The 24,390-nt window shown below is 46.6% G+C and overlaps 1 protein-coding gene across 5 annotated transcripts in view; it reads left to right on the top strand.

Moving 5' to 3' along the window:
• Positions 1 to 375: 375 nt before the first annotated feature.
• The window catches only part of ATP10A (ATPase phospholipid transporting 10A (putative)), a 158,773-nt gene continuing 134,758 nt past the window's right edge, over positions 376 to 24,390 (top strand). For 3 of the 5 annotated variants that reach the window (XM_032469261.1, XM_032469262.1, XM_032469260.1), the window contains exon 1: positions 376 to 1,239. In XM_032469261.1, coding sequence (XP_032325152.1) covers positions 391 to 1,239 — 849 coding nt within the window. In that variant the 5' untranslated portion in view covers positions 376 to 390. The remainder of the gene's footprint in view (positions 1,240 to 24,390) is intronic. The other 2 variants (XM_032469264.1, XM_032469263.1) reach the window with 1 other exon arrangement.

Here is a 24,390-nt window from a genome sequence, read left to right as displayed (position 1 = left end):
AGGGGGAAAAAATCCTATTTTGGGAAGTAAGGAAAGGCAGCGATGAACTCGAAAGTTAAAAGTCTAGGTCACCCAAGAAGTTAATCTTAAAGTAGATGGAGGCTGGGCAGGGTAGGGAAGAATCCTCTCGGGGTCCCAGAAGTAAATCTCCTACCCAAACAATATTTAAAAATCAGAGCACTGGAATGCCATGGGTCCTGTGGATTTTGATTCTAGTCGATTTCTAGGGGAGGCTCCTAACCCGGGTCCCCCAGACCCTTTCCGGGACAGGCCCAGCCCAGGAAGAGCCCGCCCGCCGCCGGGGGTCTGCGGTGCCCTTTCTCCCACACCCTGCGGCTTCCTCTTTCCTCCGGTGGCAGGGCGCGTTGGCAGTGTGCTGGGACCCAACTGATGCTTCTGGGAAACGAAAGTTTTCAGCTTGACTTTTTGTTTCCCGCTCTCCGCGGTGTCCCGGCCAGCCGGGGCGCGGCCCAGCGCGGGGCGGGGCGGGGCGGGGCGGGGCGGGACCGGGAGCCGCGGCGGCGGAAAGGCCCGGACGGGCTCGAGGACAAGGGGGCTCTGTGCCGCGCCGGGCCCCGACGGCGGGCGGGCGGGCGGGCGGGCTGGGCAGGCCTGGGCTGGGCTGGGCCGGGCTGGGCGGGGCGGCCACTGACCGCGTCTCCGTGCGTCCCGCAGGCGGGGAGCCCGCGCCGCCGCGCCCGGGCCGCCCGCGATGATCACCTAGGAGGCTGGCGCGGGCGGGCGCAAGCGGCGGAGGAGGCGGGCGCGGCGACACGCGGCCATGGAGCAGGAGCCGGCGGCAGCCGAGGAGCCCGGGTCCCCGGAGGCGCGGCGGCGGCGGCGGCGGCGCCGGGAGGGCAGGACGCGCACCGTGCGCTCCAACCTGCTGCCGCCCCCGGGCGCCGAGGACCCCGGGACCAGCGTGGCCAAGGGCGCGCGGCGGCGGTGCGCGGGCACCCAGCACCTGGCCGACAACCGGCTCAAGACCACCAAGTACACTCTGCTGTCCTTCCTGCCCAAAAACCTGTTCGAGCAGTTCCACCGCCTGGCCAACGTGTACTTCGTCTTCATCGCGCTGCTCAACTTCGTGCCGGCGGTGAACGCCTTCCAGCCCGGCCTGGCGCTGGCGCCCGTGCTCTTCATCCTGGCCGTCACGGCCTTCAAGGACCTATGGGAGGACTACAGCCGCCACCGCTCCGACCACGAGATCAACCACCTGGGGTGCCTCGTCTTCAGCAGGTGAGCAGGGCGGGCGGGGCGGGCGGGCGGCCGGGCGGGGCAGGGCCCGCGCGGGGCCGGGCGCTCCGGGGAACTTGGCGTTGGGCGCGGCGCGAGTGGCGCGGGGCGGGGAGACCCGGAGAGCCGCTCAACTCCGCGGAGGGCCTCGCCTCGAGGGGCCAGGGGCCTGTGAAACCCCAGACTCTGGGTGCGCCGGGGTTCCCTGTCCCCGCTTGTCACTCAGACGCCGCGTCAGAGCCAGGGTGATCCCAGGGCTGGAGTCCAGCGGCCGCTGGGCGTCCTCGTCCCCAGTCGCTCCTGCCTTATAAGTCAAAAAGAGGGAAATCTGTTCCTGGGCGCCCTGACCTGAAATCCCAGCCTCAATCTTCGGCCAGACCCCGCAGACCAGGTTGTTTAATAACTTTAACAACATACACGCGAATGGAAAGCGCGGTCTTAGGTTAGGACAACAGAGTGAAACTGCCACCAAGTTCTGACTTGCCAGGCACAGACCGGATAAAAGGGCAGGGGTAGTAACCGCGGGGTCTCTCCACTGATGTGTGCGGTGAGCGGGGCACCCAGTTGGGTGCCATCCCGTAGTTAACTGTTTAGTAGTTTAAAAATTGAGCACGGTTTCCAGATGGAAAGACTGAGGCTTGGAGGTCCTGCCCATGGGTAGTACCTGGGAATGTACTTCCTCTGGGCTCCTCCTGCGCCTTCTCTCCCTGCACTTCTCAAGTTTTGGACCCTCAGGCGGGGCCAGTCCAGGATGCTGCTGCCTCTTCTCTTTTTACACTCCTCACTCCAAGAGGGCCACTTGGCTGCAGACCTGTCTTGGAGCTGTGTCTAGTAGCAGAGTCTGCCTCAAGGCTGCACGCCTCAGGAAGGCAGATGGTCTTGACCTTCATCCAAAGCTTAGCCCTCCTGTTTAGTTTGCGTGAGTCCTGATGTAGGGGCCAATACCCGCCTCCGCGTTGAAGGACATTAGCCTCATTCAGCCTCCATCACATGTGAGTGGCCTCCCTTGTACTCTCAGTGGAAGACGGTTCCCCTAAAAGATGAGGGTCATGGTTTTTCCTGCCTCTTAGAATAGTTTGGATGAAGACCATGAATGCCTTTAAGGATTTCTGACCCTGCCAGCAACACTGGTTCTGCTTTATACTTAACTTGACATGAGTAAACAGAGGTTCAGAGAGGTTAAGCAACTTGCCCAAAGCTACACAGCTTCTGGGTCATAGTATTGGAATGTGACCCAGTTCTTCCCGACTCCACAGCTTTTATAATATTCTGGTCCTTACGCTTCTTAAATTTTTATGAGAATCACTTGAGGAGCTTATTAAAAATAACAACTTTAGAATTTGAATTTAAGAATACAGAATTTAGCTCTTCTCAGGCTCCATCCTTAACACAGCTGACAAGCTCATCTGGGACTGTGCCCAGGAATCTGAGTATTTAATGAGCACAGAGGTGGCACTTATATAAGGGCCCACATTGGAGTAACATTGCTCAGCTTGCTTTCAAGGGGTGCCCATCGTCCAGTCAGCAAGTATGACATCGATGGAAAAGGCTGTGGGATTTCCTGGCTCCTGGTCACTAGAGTCCCGAAGCCAAGCAGGGAGGCAGCCCCCCATACACAGACGGCCTCAGTGTCCCCAGTCCAGTCTGTTCTTCTGCACAGCATGACCCAGTGGGGCTCCAGGCTGAAGTCTTTGCACACACACCACTTCCTGTTATCACTGAGCCGGTAACCCCCGTCGCCTGCTTTTTAGAAATACCTAGAGCTCAGGAAACATAGGTTATCTTCAGCTGACATAGTTCTTTCAGCCCATGAAGTCACTTGACCCTTGTAACAACCATCACCCCCAACAAGCCCACCAGAAAACTCAGAGTAGAACCCCAGAGCGGTCCCTGGACCCCGTGACCTCGAAAGGCTTCACGGGATTCTGAAGCCTTCACTGCCCCTGGACGCGCCCACCCCTGTTCTCTCCCCTTCTGCCCTGACCCAGCCGGGGTTCTCACAAGCTCGGTGCCGTCTTGGGGGCGAGGTCTCGGGGAGAACGGTGCTTACAGGAGAAGTTCCCCAGCACCTCCCAGCTCCCAAGTCTCATTCCTTGAATGCTTTCCCGGGGAGAGAATGGGCCTTCCGTCTGGGGAGGCGCCGTGGGAGTGATGGGTGGCAGCTGTGTGTGGAGAGGAGGTCTGTCTGGAGGAGAGTCATCCCCATACAGAAGCCAGGTCCGACTCCTCCAGGCCCAGAAGGTCTGCGACTGGTGTTTTCAGGCCTGGGCTGTGAGGACGGTGGATTTCTGAGTCCTCCGCATCCTCTGAACGGAGAGTGGCTGGTGCGCCCGCTGCCTTCAGGCTGCAGTAGCTGCTGGCTGCTCCTGCCCATCAGCTCAAACCAGTGCCCTGAGCTGTTCCTCACACAGCCCAGCCAGGCTCTGGAGAAGGTCTGGGTCTCACCTAGAGCTTACCGTGGGGACTGACTGCACCGTCGGGGTGTCCATGGCCCTTGGTGGGGTGCGGGGGGCCCTGGGTGAGGCTCCTAGCCCAGTGAGACAGGGCAGGAAACTCCCAGAGAAGGGCAGGGGTCGGAGGACCAGGGAGCGTGGCCGGAGTTCCTTCAGGGCCTTCGGTTACTGCAGGGACAGGGCAGCATGGCTGTGCACATCAGGGTCTGCTCTGCATTGTATCACTGCTTTGGTTGACGTGCAAAGCCTGTAAATGCAGAGTGAGAGCACACTTCAGCGAGGGAGCTAAACCTGCTGATGCCGGCTGGACGGCGGCTTCTCTGGGACATCGCCGTGTGTGTGCTGACTGCAGCGCGCAGTGCATCGGATCTTTATACCACTGGTGATGCGGTGTGTCCCACTGACGCAGTCCCTGGGTCGCCCTGTGAGCATCCCGCGTCCAGCTCGCTGGAAAGGCGGGTTCCCAGGTACCCATTCCCCCAGCCCGGCGCTGCGGAGTCCGCATCGCAGCCTCGTGGGCACACAGGAATTGGAACTGCGGTGCTGAAATGCAGGAGCGTCCTGCTCTTGGTGGTGGAGATGGCCAGTATGGGAAAACTGCCAACACGGCATCGGAGCGGGATGGCTCTGGGCTGAAGCCACAGTGCTGCCGACTCCTGTTTCTGCGGCCTGAGCCCACGGACCATCTCGTGGATTTCAGACTGTGTTTAGGAAAATCCTCCCGAGCCAAGCCATTAGGACGAGAGTGTAGTGGGTGATCCTGGGGGTTCAGGTCCTGCCTGTGGCCCCGCCCCGGGAAGGGTCAGTCTGGGCATCGCCTGGCAAGGGGCTAGTTGGGTGGGGCAGGCATGCAAGCCCTTTTTGGTCACATAGACCTCCTTGGGACTGGCGATGCCTGGCTGGAAAGCCATCTCCCTCTGGGCACAGGTGGGAAGAAAGAGGGTGTTTGAGTTTCCCCCTTCCCCCTCCAGATCCACTCCCGTGTGAGTGCAGGTGATGCGGCCTCAAGTTTCTGTTGCTGGGGGCCTTGGACTTCACTTTCTTTCACAAGCATCAAGCACTGAGTGTCCAGCTGAGACAAGGCTGGTGCCCCCAGGGCCCAGGGGTGAGGGGGCAGCTAATGACAGCAGGGCCCAAGGCTGGCTGGGCTGGCAGAGGAGAGGGGACAGGAGGGCGGAGCCAGCCCGGAGAGTGGTGCTTCTGGTGGCAGGAAAGCAGAGACTGGTTATCAGAGGAAGAGTTGGGGGAAATTGAAAGAGAAACACTCCTGGAAGAGGATTTGCCTGAGAGAGGTGAAGGGCGGAAGCCAGGGTCAGACCTCTCTTGTCCACCTTTTCAATCATGGGGCGAGTGGGTAACCCCTTCAAACCGGCAAACCTTGCTCCTGTCCCCAGAAACAGAGTAAGCTTTAGGAGATGGGTCCTGAGGTCGGGGGTCCCAGGCTGGGTGGGCCTGGCAGGAACTCTGCACAAGCCCTCTGCCTCACCTGCACTCCGTTTTCCAACCTGTAAAGTGCGATAATAGCCCCAGGTCCGCACACTCCTTCTGGCTCTGATCCCATGACCCTGGGAGGGGCTGGCACCCTTGTCCTGTGAACCCCCCACCCTCTGCCCAAGCCCTGCCTGGGTTATTGGATACCGTGTTCCCTTTTGCTTCCATACACTTTGTGATGACTCAGACGCGGACGCCTGTCAGATGTCTGTCTCTAGGATGATGGAAACAGAGTTTCTGCATGAATTAACCAGAGGTGACTTGTCCCTGAATCTTTTGGGTCTTTTCGGCTCTATTCTGGGATTTGAGCGTGGCATTCTGGTGTCTTTCCATCATCTTTTGGGAAAACAGATGAGGTGTGCTCCAATGCTTATCTTGGAATTACTCTCATTTTTGTCTCTTTCCTTTGATTCTCACTTCATTTCCCCAGTTTATTAGGGTATCTGTCCGACTTGCTTACCTTGGGCTTTGTGATTTGTTTTTTCAGAAGAGCCTGAAATGAGACCCAACAATGTTCTCCTTTTGTTTTTTGTCTGTTCATCACGCCTTGATCTTCCTTTCCTGAGAGCCACGTCTCTTCCTGGCCAGCAGCAGAAACTTTGCTCCTGGGAAGCGCAGCATCTGTCTTATTTGTAGTAAAAGATTTGCAGAAGCAGAGACACCAGCCCAGGACCCAGGGGACAGGGACTTGCCAGGGTAATGCAAGTCTTCTTTAACCAGGGACATCCCTTGGGGGTGCTCGGTGGGGGAACACTTGCAGCATAATATTTGAACATGGCCGGTGACACGGTTTCTGGAAGTAATTTTTCTTTTGAAACCTTTCATGTGTCACATATGGGATTGAGTTATAGAAAAAGAACTTTTCTTTCCCTCAAAACTTGGTTGCCCTCAGAAGGTAGTCTTGTTCATGGGGAGGTCCTTTTTATACTTGTTAATATGAGCGCAGTATTTTAGTGCAAAATTCCCTGTTGTAACCTCCCGACAGTCCTGTTTCATATTCCCATTTCACAGATGAGGAAACTGAGCTTTATCACTGCCTTAGGTCCCGTGGTAGGAGATGGCAGTGCCATGGCTTGAGCCAAGAGTCATCCTGCTTGGGGACTCTTATGTTAGCAGTTTCTTATGTTAGCAGTTTCTTGTACTTGCCAGCTCCACCCCCAAGTGCAGGATGCTTTATTTAAAAACAAAACAAAACAAAACAAAAAAACTTTAACATTTTCTTTATCTCAAAATATTTTCTAATTTCCCTGGTGATTTCTTCTTTGACCCATTGGTCATTTAGGAAAGCTGTGATTTCCACGCATTTGTGAGTTTTCCAAATTTCTTTGCTACTGATTTCCAGTTGTACTATAAAGCAGCACATCCATAGGGGCTTCTGTGTGTCCATCAGGCAGGTGAACAGTTAGCACCTCGTGGCAACCTTGTTTATCTGTCCCACTTGTCCTTCCCCCTCTTTTATTTCGAAGCGCATCCCAGAGATGACATTTCTTCCGTAATGTTTCAGTATTTATCTTTAGAAAAGCAGTGATTCTTTTTAAAACTAGACTACAATACCATTATTTTACCTATTTAACATTTTAAAATTAATATTAATTTCTTAATATTATTAAATACCCAATCTATGTTCAAGTTTCCACTTGCCTCATAATTGTCATACTTGTTTCTTTTTTTTTTTTTGGTTTGTTTTTTTTTGTTTGGCCAAAACAGAGAACTTTGTTATTTAGCCTGTATAGTTTTTTTTTTGTTTGTTTTGGAGAGGAAGTAATTAAGATTATTTATTTATTTTTAAATTATTATTATTTTTAAATGGCGGTACTGGAGATTGAACCCAGGACCTCGTGCATGCTCAGCACTCACTTGACCACTGAGCTACCCCTTCCCCGCTCATATATATATTTTTTCAATTTGTATGTTTGAATCAGATCCAAGTAAGTTCTCATTGCAATTGGCTGATCTGTCTTTTGGATCTCCTTTATTGTTTTGACTTCCTCCTGTGCAATTCCCTTTCTCTCTCTGTTTTCCCCTTGCTATTTGTTTATTTTTACCCTTGCAAAGTACATTTGAAGAAACTGAGTTTTTGTCCTAGAGGGTTTCCCACAGCTTGAATTTTTTTTTTTTTTTTTTTTTTTGGTCAAAACCGCACGCATAAGTGATGTACTTCAATTGTGAGGAACGGAAAGTTCCTTAGTCTCTCTTTTTGTGATGTTAGTAGCCATTGAAAATCATCGTCAACATCGATTAATTGGTTAGAGGTTGGGAAATGGTGCCTGTCTAATTCTTTCATTAATTATTTTGAATATTTTCATACGAAGACCTTACCCCTCATCCACTACCTGGTTTCCCAGCGGTACAACTCATCATGTAGGAAAGAGAGAGAACCACTTAATTTGGGTCACTCGCATTTTCCAATGGGAACTAATTTGGCTTTCTAAAATTTTTAAACTTTTTGTTTTGAAATCATTTTAGACCTTATAGAAAGGTCGCAAAAACAGTATGTCCCTCACCAACCTTCCTCTAATTTTAACATTTTACTTTGCTGTATTACAGTGGTCAAAATGAAGACATTAACATTAGCACAAAGCAATTAAATGAAACTACATTTTTATTCAGATCTAAGTAGTTTTTCCATGCATTAATGAGTATCGGTCAGTCCTTTGCTTGGGGGTCTTGTATCCTGCCCCTTGCTAACTCATTTATTAGAGCTCACAGTTGCTTTGTGGACAGATTCCTTAAGATTTTCTGTATATCAGCATGTCTTGCTCCTGATCTGAGGGTGAAAACATTGTCTTTCGCCACTAAGTATGGTGCTAGCTGTGGCTGTTTTATAGACGCCACAGTCAGAGAAAGTTCCTTTCTGTTCCTACTTTGTTGATTTTGTTGAGGTTTCTTTTTTTCTTTTTTTCAAATCCAGACAGTGTTGGATTTTGTTAAATACTTTTTCTTCATCTGTTGACATGATCATGTGGCTTTTGTCCTTTATTAAATTAACATGATAATAAATGATATGATAAATCACATGATAAAAGATAAGTGGGAAAAATATAATGATAAAATAAAATATAATAAAATAGTGATACATTGATTTTTCCTATGTTAAACCAATCTTGCCTTCTTGGGATAAATCCCAAGACTGGCTGTGGTATCCTTTATATACCATATATATGGTATCCTTATAATCCTTTTTATAATTTGCTTGCTTCAGTTTACTAGAATTTGTTGCAGATTTTTGCATCTGTATTCGTATGGGATATTGATGTATATGTCTGTGTGTATATGTCTGTGTGTGTGTGTCTGTGTGTGTTTGTCTGGTTTTGCTATAAGGAAAATACTGTGTGACCTCATAGAATGAGATGGGGAGTTCTCCCACTATTATCTTTCTTGGAAGAGTTTGTGTAGACTAAGTATTAATTCTTCACTAGAGGTATGAAAGAACTCAACATTGAAGACAATGTGAGTCTGGGCTTGGGCTTTTCCTTGTGGGGAGTTTAAAAATGACTGGTTCAATCTCTTTGCCTGTAGGTCCATTCAGATTTTCTGTTTATTCCTGAGTCAGCTGTGGTAATTTTGTACCTTTCTAGGAAACTGTCCGTTTCATCTGACTTACCTTGTTTGTCGGTGTACACTTGTTTGTAACATTCCCTCATAGTCCTTTCCGTTTCTGTACAGTTGGTGCTGATGGATCCTCTGTTATTACTGATTGTAATACTTTGAGCTTTCTCTCTTATTGGTCCTTCTAGCTAAAGATTTTCTAATTTTGTTGATCTTGTCAAAGAACCTAATTTTTTGTATTGATTTTTCTCTATTGTTTTTCTGTTCTCTATTTCATTGTTTTTGCTCTTTATTATTTCCTTTCTTCTGTTTGACTTGAGTTAGTTTGTTCTTATTTTTACAGTTATTCAAGGTGGAGGCTTTGTTCATTTTTTTGAGATCCATTTTCTTTGTTAATGTGTTTGCAGCTATTAAACTTCCCTGTATGGGATGTATTATTTCCTTCCTTCCATCCTTCCATCCTTCCTTCCTTCCCTTTTTTGTCTTAAAGTATTTTCTAGTTTCCGTGGTGGATGTCTTCTTTGACCCATTGGTTACTTAGGAATGTCATGTTTAATTCCACATATTTGTGAATTTTCCAAAAATTTTTCCTGTTACTGATTTCTAATTTCACTCTATTGAAATAGTTTGTATGATATCAGTCCTTTAAATTTGTTGAGGCTTGTTTCATCATCTATCTTAGAGAATGTTCCTTGTGTGCTTGAGAAACATGTATATTCTGTTGTTCTATGAAGTTCTATAGATATTTGTTAGGTCTAGTTGATTTAAAATGTTGCTTACATTTTCTGTTTCCTTGTTCTTCTGCCTATTTTTCTAGTCTTTATTGTAAGTGGAACAGTGGAGTCTCCCACGATTGTTGAGTTGTTTATTTCTCTCTTCACCTCTGCTAGTTTTTGCTTCCTGTGTTATGGGGCCCTGTTATATAGCTGTCATGTCTTCCTCATGGATTGACCCTTCTGTCATTGTAAAATACATTTCTTTATCTCTACCAATTTTTGTCTTAAAGTCTGTTTTGTCTAGGAATAACGCAGCCTCGTCAGCTCTCCTTTGGTTACTGTTTGCATGGTATTTTTTTCCATCCTTTTACTTTTAACCTGTTTGTGTCTTTGCATCTAACGTGTGTGTCTTGTGGAAAGTATAGAGTTGAATCACATATTTTAAAATTTTTATTCTGCAAGAAGGACGTTGGAAAATTCATATATAACTTAAATCATGTTTAAATGTGTTCTAACCATATTACTGTGGGGTAAGCTATGGTAAGGCCAGGCTCAGCTCAACAGAGACAAACCGGAAAGCGTTCACAGCTCTGTTACCCACAGCTCCTTAGGGAGAAACAGCACTGGGTGCCTTTTAATTGTAGTATTTTTTATTAGCATTAAATGTAATTACTGATAAGATAGGATTTATGCCTGCAATTTGCTAATTGTTTTCTATATGTCTTATGTGTTTCTGTTTATAGTCTTCCATTATTGTCTTCTTTAAATAAATATTTTTTAGTGTACAGTTTTAATTCCTTGTTATTTCTTTTACTGTATTTGTTGTTAGTTATCTTTTCAGTGGTGCTCTGGGGATTAAAACTAGCATCTTAATCAGAAATAATCTAGTTCAGATTAATACTAACAATTTCCATAGTATATAAAAACTTTGCCTCAATATTGTTTCATTTTCTCCCCCTCCTTTCTGCTATGATCATACAGATTACATCTTTATACGTTATCAGTCTATTAACACAGATTTATAATAGTTGTTTTGCAGAATGCTCTTTTAAATCCAGGTAGGAGAAGAAAACAGTTACCAAAAAATATATTCGTCTTGTTTGCCTTAACTGGTGCAGCAGCCTCCAGCAGCTGTGATATTAAACAGTTGCTGCTGATTGTTTTCAATGCATGCTCTGGGTACTGGGCTTTTCCCACAAAGCAAGGTCCAGATCAGCTCCCATAACAACACTGTCCTGGGATTGGGGCTCTTTGAGGAACTCGGAACTCAGTCTGCTTCTTTTGGTGGTAACCAGTCAGCTGGTTTTCACAGGTACTGTGGAGCTAGTGAGAGGGAGATGGGAGTAAGTCAAGTGGAAACACCGCCAGTCCTGTGGTTCTCACCAAGGTTCAGCAGATTTTTTTTCCCAATCCACCCACCTCAGATTATGGCAAGATTTGTTAACATCCAGCACTCTGAAAAAGTTGATTTGGAAATTTATGCCAGTGTTGTTTTTATGTTGGATCAAACTTACAGAGGCCCTCACTTCACCATTCTGGCAGTCTCACATCCTGATCAGTCACTTTGTAAAATTTTCCCTCAGTTTGGGTTGGTCTGTTGTTTCTCATGAGTGGATTAATATTTGGGTTTTTTGGGCAGGAATACCACTGAGGTGACACCCTTCTCTGCATGCTATCAGAGGGTATTTGATGCCAATGTATCTTATTATTGATGATGCTAGCTTTGATCATGTGGTTAGGATGGTGTCTGCTAGGTTTCACTATTGTAAGTGTATTATTTTCCCTTTGGTAAAAAAAATCTTGGAATTGGTACCTGAGACTTCGTAGGTATCTTATATCTCCTTGAACCTTTGCCCTCCGACACTGATCCATTGACAGGTCTTGTCTGCAGTCATTATTGCGTTGGTATTCTCATGGTGAATTTCTTTATCCTTCACTCTTTCCGTATTTATGAATGAGAATTCTTGCAAGAGCCATCTTTTTCTTCCCCATTGATTTATTTTCTCAATTATTTATATCAATGCAAATGAATGGATATTGATGTAATGGGTTCCATAGGCTTTATAGTCAAACACTATTGTAGCTTATCTTGTTGCCCACATTGTTGCAGCTTTGGAGATAGGAGCTCTCTCAGGCTGGCTCTGTGTCCTTCGGATATGTCCCCCGCCTTTCCTGAGCTCTTCCTTACTTTCTGGCTCTGTAAGGATGCTCCTTACAGGCTCACCTTCTATTTTCCTTGCCTTGATTCTGGAATCAATCACTTCTCTTGAGGATGCTTAGTTTTAAAAAATATTATTATGGCTTTTATAGGTTTATGTATCATTTATTTAATTATTTAAATATAATTCAATGATTTTAAGTTAGTTGTAGTTATGATCATTGATGTTCTTTGGTCATGTTGGCTCTTGAGTCCTTTTGACAAAACTGCCAGTCATTTCTTTTGGTCCGTATTGCAAGCTCAGCTTAAATATTTTCTACCCTCACTTCTCCAACCAAAGAGGGTTTGTTATTTTTTTCCAGTTTTACTGAGATATATATATATAATCAAAATACAGCGCTGTACACGTTTAAGGTGAATAGCATAATAAGGATTTACGTATATTGTGAAATGATTACCACAATAAATTAACTTAGTATTCATCATCTCGTACAGATACAAAACAAAAGCAAAAGAAAAATTTTTTTTCTTGCATTGAGAACTCTAAGAATTTACTCTCTTAGCTGCTTTCAAATACACCATACAGCAGTGTTAACTGTAGTCATCATGTTAACACTATATCCTCAGTACTTAACATTATATCCCTAGTAGTTACTTATCTCAAAAATGGAAGCTTTTCCCTTTTGACCACCTTCATCCACTCCCCCCACCTCCACCTCTGATATAAGACCCATCTGATCTCTTTTACTGTGAGATTTTTTTTTTTTTTTCAGATTCTACCTGTGAGATCAGATATGTTTGTCTCTCTCTGTCTGACATTTCACTTAGCATAATACCCTCAAGGTCCATTCATGTTGTAGCAAATGGCAATATTTCATTACTTTTTATGGGTGAGTAACATTCCATTGTGTATATACACCACATCTTCTTTATCCAGTCATTGGTTGATGGGCACTTAGGTTGTTTCCATATCTTGGCTATTGTAAAATGATGCTGCTGTGAATGTGGTGGCGCAGATATCTGTTTGACATGGTGTTTTCATTTCCTTTGGATATAGTCCCAAAAGTGGAATTTCTGGATAATATGGTAGTGTTAATTTTTTGAGGAATCTCTATACTGTTCTCCATAGTGGCTACACCAATTTACATTCCCACCAGCAGTGCACAGAGGGTCCTTTCTCTTCACATCCTTGCCAACATTTGTTATCTCTCTCTCTCTCTCTCTTTTTTTTTTTTTGGATACTAGCCATTCTGATTGGTTGAGGTGATCTCTCCTAGTGGCTTTGATTTGCATTTACATGCTGATTAGTGATGTTGAGCATCTTTTCATTTACCTGTTGGCCATGTATGTATCTTCTTTGGGAAAGTGTCTATTCAGATTTTTTTGCCCATTTTTGAATTTGATCAGTGGCTTTGTTATTTTTTAACACAATTCTTCAGTAGCTTTCAGTGGCCTCAGAAGCCAAGTCCGTCCATGCTGTTTTGCCATGCTATGTCTCCCTGGACCCTCAAGTGATGCTCATTCATTGTGGTGATCGTTGACTCTGTAGGTTCCATCTTTCCTGGAAGGAGTCAGGTGTCTCCTCTGCAGGGGACTTCCTCTGGGCGTGTTTGCAAATACTCAGTTATCACAGTGACTGCTGGTCTTCCTCGGATTTGGTGCTCAGTGGCATGTGATGCCTTGCCTTGTTCTGGATGGTCCCATTCCATAAAGAACGGCCCAGTTGCCAAGACCGGTCAGGCCTTCATTGAGAAACACTTTTGGAAGACATTCTAAAGACAAAGCTTGTCCATGTATCTGGATTCCTTGACTTGGGGAGATTGAGACAGGCCAGAGCTCTGCCCGTCACAATGGGCCGGTCCAGCCTTTGGTTGAATTCCCTTCCTAAGGGAGCTCAATGGACTTGTTTGTACAAGACTGACCTTGCTATATATGGTGCATTAAAGGAATTCACAGGAAAAATGGAGCAGCTATTTTGATCTTTGCTTTTTTAGAGCACACGTTGCTTGGCTCTCTCTATTTCCTTATTTTGCATCTTCTCAGGGAACGGTTTGTTGGCATTGCCTCCGACATACCCTCTGGTTATTTCTCCATCCTGGATACTGTATCTTGAAATGCTTTGCCTACCAAACTATTTTCATTAGGTAATAATGAATTCCTTTGCCCATTTCAAGTCAATCAGCAGCAATTAAACTGCCTGTAATGAGACTGAATGCGTGCTAGCAGGAAGACGCTGGGCAGATGCCTCCCTCTGTGGCCCAGTCTCCTCCTTTAAACGGGAGTGAGGACTGCCGTCTGGGCGTGCTGTGAGGAGTTAAGTGAGACATTGCACTGAGGGGCTGAGCCAAGCCCCGGCAGGCAGGTAAATATTTGAAAAGGTTGACTGCAGCTTCTTAATACAGTTATTACTCCCGCTACTGATTATCATTGTTGCTAAGATCTTTGGGTCAGAATGTTCCGAATGTTGTTACTATAGTGAAGTGGATCTATTTCTGGCCAAAACAAAGAACTTTGTCATTTAGCCTGTGTAGTATTATTTCGTTTTGTTTTGGTTTTTTTTTTGGAGGGTAGGTAATTGGGTTTATTTGTTATTGAACCCAGGACCTCGTGTGTGCTTAGCATGTGCTCTACTACTGAGCTACGCCTTCCTCTTGTACCTTCCTCTAGCCTGTGTAGTTTTATCGTGAGTAACCAGACAGCTTTTGAAAGCATCTTGAAATATTGAAAATTGCTTGTGGACTCTGTTGCTAACTTCATGGGTCCCTGGTAATCTCCGGATGCCCCTGGTGGCTCAGGTATCTTCTTAGAAATGCACTTCCTTGGAGAAGCACTACAGGGAAGTGGTGACATTAAGGCATTGTTTAGATTAATAATTAGCAAGCAGTGTGGCAGGATGTGTTTTATAAATCCATTGGCTTTGGTGAAACTCTTTTTTTGGTTTTTAAAACATCAAATGACTTAAATTCATTGACCTATTTGAGGATGTCTTTGAGTTTCTCATTTTTGCTTAATCAACCTTTGAAGAAGCAACAACAACCCACAGGAAGTCTTTGATTTTCAAAAGGAGAACCAGCCTTGAGCAGCCAGGGTGGGCATCCTCCAGCGCCTAGCTTGCAGGGCTCCCCGCAAGGCTGCTTCTCCAGAGCCCCCAGAGTTTAGAAGAGTAGGGAAGTCAAACAAGCTCCCGATCTGTCTTAAATTTTCTTCCGCATCAGGGTTTGCCTCTTTCAGGAACTGACTTTCCTAGAAAGGCCCCAGGATGTGAACAGACAGGAGGGTGGGCTGGGTCTTAAAAGTCTGCCCCTTCCAAAGCTCTGTGAGCCCCCAGAGCCCCACTCCCTAGCCTGCCTTGCTGATTGTCTTCTTTGGCTCAGCAGTGCTTTTCTGAAGGGAAAACTTCTTTCCTTATTGTTTCTTAGGAGGGGTAATTAGGTATTTATTTATTTATTTATTTGGGTGTTTTGTTTGTTCATTTATTTAAATGGAGGTACTGGGGGTTAAACCCAGGACTTGGTGCATGCTAAGCATTTGCTCTACCACTGAGCTCCACCCTCCCCTCGCCCCGAGGGAAAACTTCTGCCCCTAGAGGAATCCAGTACCTGAAGGGTTAATGAAGTGGAAGGAAGCCCAAGCTGTCACCAGACACTTTTCACCACTCTTCTGTCCCGCTAAAGAAAATCAAGATCAGGAGAGTTCGGTTTTGGTTGCAAGTTCTCTCCTTTCTCAGATGTGACACTGGGAGTCTGGGTGGCATCTGCGCCGTGTGCCAGCTGTGGATGGGGCGGGGGGCGTGGACCACGCACGTGGATCCCACCTGAGCCGCCCGGGCTCCGCTCCGGGTTCGCCAGCCTCCTTCCGGCGGGCGGTGCCCAGCCCCAGGTCTCCCCGCTTAGTCCACCCGTCAGGTGGTGGGCGGAGCAGTGAGCGTCGGGCTGACTCACAGGGTGCGGCCACCTCCGGGTCCCAGCGCTTTTCTCTCCAGCGCTCTGGGCAGAGTCTCCTCCCCTGCCCTCCGCCAAGATGGAAATCAGTTTCATCTCAGCTCCCACACCCGTCCATTCACTCTCTGTCTCCTGGTCATCCTCAGCGGCTCGGGAAGTCTGTTGGCTCAGAAACCCCAGAACCATCTAGGGCGAAAAGACAGCGCAGGGAGGAGTGAGTTATCGGGAGGGAGGGAACGGCCCTCTTGGGATGCTCTCAGCTTGTGTCTCTCTGAACAAACAAGCCATTTTTAAATGCATCCAATATTTGTTCCAGAATGTCTCCTATGGGCAAGTGAGGGCCATAGATGCTCCCTGTTCAGTCAGCAGCCTCAGGACACACATGGCATTAATTTATTTTCTAAAAGAATTCTTTTACTGACTGCCCGATATTTTAGTAGTTGGGTCCTCTCATGACTAACGGGTAGAAGCCTAGGCTGTGACATTCTGTGTTGCAACTGTCATCCTCGTTCTTTTATTTTCTGTATTTACTTTGCGGTGACAGACTTCAGTTAGATCAGATGTGTGGACTGTTCCTGGCACATAGTGACTGGCATTGTAATATTTTCCGCTTAACAGTTTTGTTTTATTTTTTGTTTTTTTGGAAAGAAAATCGTTGCTCTTAAGTGGGGTGGAAAGTTTGATTCATTACAGAGAATCATTGAGATCTGGTTGCCGTGTCCCTGTCTTTCACACGTCGACCCAGGGCAGTGTGCTGTGGCCAGGGCTCTTCCCTGGGGAGCTGTGGGTCAGGGCAGGGCTGAGTCCCAGGGCTCTGGCTGCCCCAATGGCAGGGATGGCTTCCTGGGTTCTGTAGACACTCAGCGCTGAGCATGCTAACCTCCCCACTTCTGCTCGTACTTTCTTCTTTTCACTCCCACTGATTCCTTTGTGACGTAACGGGAATTTTCTCACAGTGTGCAGGGGCTGCTGGAGGGGGTGTGGACGGGTGGAGGGAGCACTGTGTCTGTCATTCTTGGCTCTGGTCCCAGCCAGTGCATGTAGTGACATCCCAAATTAGTTCTTTCTTTTTCAGGCTTGTGTTGTTCTTGTCTTTTTTTTTTTTTAAATTTTTTTTGAAGTATAATCAGTTTACAGTATTATGTTGATTTCTGGTGTGCAGCATAGTGATTCAGTTATACATATATATATATTCCTTTTCATTATAGGCTATTACAAGATACTGAATATAGTTCCCTGTGCTGTACAGTAGGACCTTGTTTATCTGTTTTATGTATAGTAGTGTGTATCTGTAAATCCCAAACTCCCAATTTAGCCCTCCCCAATGCTTCCCCCCTGCCCTCTAACTGTAAATTTGTATTCTTTTTTTCCTCTGTAAGCTTGTTTTCTATGTCTGTGAGTCTGTTCCTGTTTTGTAAATAAGTTCATTTGTGTCCTTTTTTTTAGATTCCACATATAAATGATAGTATATGGTATCTTTCTCTGCCTGGCTTACTTCACTTAGATTGTTGATCTCCAGGCCCATCATGTTGCTGCAAATGGCACTATTCTATTCTTTTTTATGGCTGAGTAGTATTCCATTGTATAAACATACCACTTCTCTATCCAGTCATCTGTCGATGGACATTTGGGTTGTTTCCCTCATCTTTATTGTCTCTGTCCTGTGCGTTGACCTCTGGGGACTTGCTGCCTGTGGAGGGATGGCTCCTCCCAGGACCAGCCAGTTCCTGGAGAGAGCAAAGGACTGGCCTGAGTGTGCCTTTCATATGCAAACCAACCAATCCAGAGCCCACACCCTACACCCCCTTTTATCAGGCTGTCACACGCAAGGCCCCCAATGCCCCTGCCCCCAGACCCCCAGGGCCAGGTACCAGACAGCTGGGGCAGCCCCCTCGCCCTAGGCCCTCTTCAGCTTCCTTGTGCCTCTGACTTCACCTCCAAACTTATCTACTCCTGCCTCTGTCAGCACCTCCCCTGTGGCCGCGCCTCCTCACTGCTACCAGAGCTGTCTTTTTCAGTTTATAAATGTTACAACTTATCCTTTGACTCTTGGAACCTCCTGGTGAAGCCAGGTGTTACTCACATCTGGCGTTCTGCTGGGATGAGTGTTTCCTTGGCTGTTGGGAGCCCTAGCCAACCCCGGCTGCAGTGGTGGCAGAGGGTGCTGAGGCTGCAGTGACGTCTGCATGTCCCTCCCCACCCCCACACTCCCTTCCCCATACCCCGTCCTCTTCCCCACCCTCCTGATCAGCGCTCGCCACGGGGACTGGTCCAGGCCCAGGGACTTGCCTTCCGGGAGAGTCCTCCAGGAACCCAGCCAGTGTCCGGGTAACCGCACCTGCCCCAGCACAAACACACCTGCCTCCAGGGGGCGCTGCCTCCAGCTTAGCCTGAGTCAGGTGCTCCCTTGTGGTCCCATTGCCTGAGTGTCATCCCACCCTTTATATTCGAGCTTGAGACTCCTTTCGAGTCCAGAGGCGGCCCTGCTCGCTGGCCACCGGCACAGCCGTGGGCTATCTGCAGCGCACACTGGTGGGGGCACCCGGCATCACTGTCGCCAGGATGGCCTCTGATGCCCGCACGTGGGAGAACGGGCCCACTGACTTCGGGATTCTGCAGGCCTGACTCGGTCTTCGCTGCCCTTGGCGACCGTTTCTCCCCGTCTTCTTTACTGATGCTCACGGTGCGCGTCCTTGTTCACGCTTTGATTCCCTGCAGTCAGAGCCCAGGGGTGGCTCACAGCTCCTGAGAATCACCAGGCGAGGTCTTACTTGGTGAGTTCCACCTCGTCGCACGAGGTGCCACCATCTCCCTGCATTTCGGGGTTTTCCTGGGTCAGTTCGATTCTTTGACCACTCCCTTGTTCAGACTGTGCCCCTTGTGGTCAGATCAGAGGCGTGTGCTGATTGGTGACTGGAGGAACAGGAGAGAAGGAGAGAGCTCTGTGGACCTAAAATCTGTCACTGAAGACAGAGGGCTTGAGATCACCCCTCTCACTCACCAGTGAGTGCTTGCTCTGTGCACGTTGTGAAAGCTTTCAGGAACACCGAAATTGTTTCTAAAGGAAAACAATCTCACTTAATTCCGTTTTGATTACCTGAGAAATTAACAGATTTCTTGAAAAACTGGACATCATAAAAATGAATGTTTTAAGGGAGAGGGTATAGCTCAGTGGTAGAGTGCTTGCCTAGCATGCACAAGGTCCTGGGTTCCACCCCCAAAACTCTACTAAGTAAATAAATAAATAAACCTAATTACCTCCCCCTCAAAATAAAATGCACTGGGAACATAGGTGCTTAGACAAATATTTCTTAAGCCTCATTACCTTCATCAGAATCCCCAGTTCAGGAAGGTGTGTAAAGTTCTTTTTATTTGCGTCATAATTTAATTTGAGGTAGGAGTTTATTCAGCCTCCCTTTTGTAGAGGGTCCAGCTGGCCAGAGGTGGGAGGCGGAGAGAAACTCAAGATTTGCTATCGCGTGGTCATTTCTACTGGGTGGCAAATTCTCTCCATTTTTGAAAGCACGCAAATTGTAGCGTTGTGACATAGAACCCTCAAGAAATAATAAACATGCTATCAAAGTGTGTGACAAAGGCGTTTTTAATACTGTTGTGCTCTGTGGCCTTGGGTCATTTGTTTCCCAGATTTTGGCTCCTTCGTATTATTTGGAGCCATAGTAAAGTAAGGTGCCATCTCCACTTGAGTTGCCATGAGCAGACACTTCTAGTGAGGTGGGCTTTGTCGCAATTTGGCAGAGGATAATTGTTGTTTTAGACAAATATTTGAAAACTGCTTTAAGACCACGGGAGGGAGGAAGCAAGTGAAAAGGAGGCTCCAGTCCTTTCTGATAGTGCCTGTTGAGTGTTCGTGAATTTAGAGTTTGTGGTTTTCAACCAGAAAAAGCGTCCAGAAATAGCTTCTGGAGTTGGTGGGCGCTGTGGCGGGAGCGGTGGGCGTGGTGTGGTGGACCCGGTGAGTACAGGCGTTGGGAGTTTCACGTGGGGACCAGGCATTTATCTTCATGTCGGGGATGAGTTCTCCTTGAACATTGCCAAAGGGCTTGTTCCGTTCTGGGTGCCACGGCGAAATCCGAGATGGGATTCTGTGAAGTCAGGGCTTGGGGATGGATGTGGAAGGAAACTGTCTCTATTCATAGGTTCCTAAAAAAGCTGATGTGCGCACACGTGTGTGTATGTGCAGTGCACACGTGTGTGCTCTACAACAAAGGATGCAGACGACAAACCCCTGCGCAGAGAGAAGTGTCTCTTTTCTGCACCAGATCTGGGCACTGGGTGGGGAAAATCTACCAATCGACCTGTATAGAGGTGAAGTTCAGGCAGGTTCCTCAAGAAGGTTTTCCCCTCCCTGCCACTTAATCACATCTCACTCTGCTTGCTCGGAAGAGGGAGTTTCCTTCTGTCTCTTGTTTTCTGTTTCGAAATTTGACATTTGTGGAAGTGTGCCCCTAGGATCCTCTGCACACACTGGTGCAGGTTTGAGTGGTGAGGAAAGACTTTGGAATGTCCCAGCCACACTGCGGGCTGATGGGAGTGGAGGACGGACCTACTTCTTTTTGGGTTCACATCTCCTCTCTGGCGGGGGTGGGAGGGCGGGGGGAATGGAGGCATGTGGAATGACCATGGTAGACAAGTTTGCCCAGTTTTATTTTGTACCCCCTTTCCGACATTAAACTGTTGGCACCCCCTACAGCTGTTTAGAACACTAGGTTTTAAAATTCTAGTGATGAAGGAAGGTAATTTTAATATTTAAATGAAACTGCTTGCTCAAAAAGTCAGACTTTTAGCGGTAAAAGAGACCATATAAAACCAGGGATAGCATTTATGACTGAGGCCTAAGAGGCTGTTGACCGTGATCATATGTCTAGATTAGGTAATTTCTATTCATCACACTATGAAAATGATGCATTTCTTTTTTTTTTTAATTAAAAACATTTTTTTAATGGGAGGAGGTAGTTAGGTTTATTTATTTATATATTTAAGATTAGAGCACACAGCATCATCACAGACAAGTCAACTGCATTTCTGTGTACTGCCCGTGGACAAGTGGAAACAAATCGTAAACCCAACACCGTTTATCGTTGCTCCAAAGAAAATGAAATACTTAGGTGTGAATTTAACAAAGCTCATACAAGATCTGTGTGATGAAAATGACAACGTGCCGATGGAAGAAATGAAAGGAGATTTGTGTAAAAGTAGAGACGTACCATGTTAATGGGTGGGAGGGATCTACATAGTTAGGGGTGTCAGTTATCCCCAGGTTTAACACAGTTCCTGTCAAAAACCTCAGCAAAGTCTTTGTGGCCATGCGCAGGCTTGTTCTAATATTTGTATGGAAAAGCACAGGTTTTGGAATAGCCAAAACGGTTTTGAAAAAGAATAAAATGGGAAGAATCACTGTTCCCAGGATTACTGCTTCCTCTAGAGCTGCAGAGTTCAGGACGATGTGGGGTTGGCAAAGGGATAGTCACACAGATCAAAGAAACAGAACAGAGAACTCAGAAGTAAACCCACACAAATACATCCAGTTAGTTTCTGACAAAGAACCAAAAGCAATTCGATGAAGGAAGTATAGCCTTTTAAGAAGCTGTGTAGGAGCAATTTAATACCCATAGGGAGAGAAAGAAAGAAAGAGAGAAAGGGAGAAAGAAAGAAAAGAAAGGAAAGAAAGGAAGAACAGAAGGGAAGGAAGGAAAAGAAAGAGAAAGAAAGAAAAAGAAAAGAAAGAAAGAAAGAAGAAAGGAGAAAAAGAAAGAAGGAAAACACTCTAAGCCTTACACCTCATACAAAAATTAACTCCAAAAGGATCATAGATTTAAATGTAAATCTAAAACTTCTAGAAGAAAACATAAAAAAAAATTTTTCAGGATTGAGGACTAGGCAAAAAGTTCTTAGACTTGATACCAAAAACACTATCCATAAAAGGAAATGTTGATAAACTGGACCTCTTCAAAATTAAAAACATTTTCTGTGGGAAAGACCCCGTTAAGACAAAGGAGATTCAAGTTACAGACTGAGAGAGAGTATTCGCTGATCACATATCTAACAAAGCACTTGTATTCAGAATAAAAAGAGGACTCTAAAGATTGCACATTAAAAAAATACCCAATTTGAAAATGAGCAAGACATGAGAAGACATTTCACTGGAGAAGACACACAGATGGCAGCAAGCGCATAAAAAATGTTCAGCATCCTCAGATAAGAGGGACATGCAAATTAAAACCTCAAGGCGACATCACTGCACATCCACCAGAATGGCAAGGATAAAAATGGTGATAGCAGCCAACGTTGCCAAGGATGCAGAGAAGCTGAAGCTCTCCTATATTGCCGGCGGGGCTGTGAAATATACCCACTCTGGGAAATAGTCTTTTTAAAACCATGACTAGAACTCCTGTATGATCCCAGCTCTACTCTTGGACACTTACCCCAGAGAACTGAGAACTTCTTTTCACCCAGAAACCTGCACACGGATGTGCATGGCAGCTTTATTCCTAATAGCCCAATGCTAGAAACCACCCCAGTGTTCAGCGGGTGAAGCGTTTGTCCACACCACGGACAACCCAGCAATAAAACGGAATGAGCTGTTGCTACGGAACCACTCGGATGGGCCTCGAGGACACTTTGCTGAGTGTGAACAGCTGATTCAGAAGGAAACCTGCGGCACGATTCCATTTCTGTAGCATTTGTGACATAACATAATTATGGAGACAGGGATCAAATGAGTGGCTGCTGGGGGTTGGGGACGGGGAGGGTGGATATGGCTGCCGAGAGGTGGTAGCAGGAAGGGGCCTTGCATCTTCATGTGGTCTTCACAAGAGGTGACACGTGGGGAAGTGCTTGGAAGGGTGCATGCACATGGGAGGGCGCTGAAAGCTGGTGAACTCCGCGTCAGCTCGGTTGGTGACTGACACCGCCAGTTTACTTGTTTCAGCGTTGTGCCCTCGTTGTGTAGGATGTCAGATGGGGATGCACCAAGGGTGGGACAGGCCCTCCTCATATATTTCTTTGCACCTTCCTGTGACTCTGTAATTATTTCATTTTAAAAATTTTATGTATGTATTTTTTAAATAAATGTTATTTATTTATTTTCCCTTAGCGGAGGAACTAGGGATTGAACCCAGGACCTCAGGCACCCCAAGCACGTGCTTTACCACTGACCTTTATCCCCCACCCCTTCTATAATTATTTTAAAATAAAAATGATCATTTTGTTATGAAGCGCTATAATCATTTTTTAAAAAAATTTTTAATAGACTTTTTTTTTTAGAGAAATTTCAGGTTTACAGCAGAATTGAGCAGAAAATACAGAGTTCCCACACAGCCCTCCCCACCCACACGTACATACTCCTCTACCCTCAACCTCCCTCATCAGTGTGGCATGTTTGGTACAATCGATGAACCTACACGGACACATTATTAATCAACCAAAGTCCACAGTTTACATTAGGGCTCACTCTTGCTGTTGTACATTCTGTGGGCTTTGACAAATGCATAATGGCATGTAGCCACCACTTCAGTATCATACAGAATAATTTTATCACCCTAAAAATCCCTTGGAAGCACTATAATTGTTAGGTATGAGAAGGAGACACAGAAATTCAGGGTGTGTAGGACCCAGACAGTGGGTGCATGAGGCTGCCAGGACCACGGCCTCGGAAGGGATCCCCGGTCCCTGAGGATGTTGCGCCACTGCAAACCAGAGGAGGGGCGAAGATGCGCCCACCTCGCTCCCTGGGGAACGGCAGTGTCAGACGTTACTCGTCCCAGGCAGAGATGCAGAGCTTGGGAACAGCACCTCTCACGGGTGTGGGCATAAACATGTAAGACTTACGAGTAACTAATTCAGGGCAAATAGAAGACTCGCTATGATTACTCCTGACTTTCAGGAGACTTGGTTCTCTGGTTACAAGGAATATTTAAAACACTCGGGATTATTAGCTTAAATGAATGCTTGGAAGTATCCGCCAGTAGTTTATCTTAATGTCCTTTTATCTTACTGTTACGAGTAATTCAGATAATTACGTTGGAAGGGGTGCATCATGCACATAGCCTGGAGTTACTTATCAACCTGTCTTACTCCTGGGAGTGTCACAGCCCTTTTCTTGTGAAATCAGGATTAGATGCTGAGGGGCAGCCAGTGTCTTCTAGAAAGAATGGGTCTTGGATAAATGCATGTTGTTAAGTCACAGTTGACACCTGGGTAAATATGTATTTTTAATGTATTTACAAGAGATGAGTGCTGCAGAGAAATACTGCACTAAAATAAACACACTCTCAACTGGAGACTGACTCCCGTGAGACAAGACATACCGAACACAGGCTGGCGTCTTGCAGTCCTACGGAACAGTGAGGGAGCTCTCAATAGGAAATGCTACTGCAAACATCTTGATTGCTAACTGTAAAGAAAGGTGACTTCTAGAACAGCATCTTGGGGTAATGCCCACCCTTTCCTCGCTGGCTCAGGGGACCATCGTTTTAAGGAAGTGCTGCGAGCAACATCCTTACTCAAGAACCTCAGGTCTCAATGGGACACTTCCCTTAAGAAGCCTCAAGGGACTCCATCGCAGCGGAGTTTAAAGCTGCGGAAAATCGCAGCTTGATCTGTGTTTGAGTCGTAACCCCCGTTGTTGGATTAATAAAATATTATTTGCGCTAGAACAGAGATTGAAGGACGTCCTGGAGCACAGAGCCCTGGGGCTGCAATTGGATGCTGTGTGATGCATATGGTCCAGGTGTGGGTTTTCACACTGAACATGCGGCTTGGGAAGGAAGGTGTTGCCCAGCCCCGGCGTGACTCTGCTTGGGCTGTGAGTTGGTCACGTCCCAGTG

The sequence above is a fragment of the Camelus ferus genome, chromosome 27, assembly GCF_009834535.1.
Source record: "Camelus ferus isolate YT-003-E chromosome 27, BCGSAC_Cfer_1.0, whole genome shotgun sequence".
NCBI lineage: Eukaryota > Metazoa > Chordata > Mammalia > Artiodactyla > Camelidae > Camelus > Camelus ferus.
Note: the sequence above shows the minus strand (reverse complement) of the source record. Positions and strands in the feature narration are given on the sequence as shown.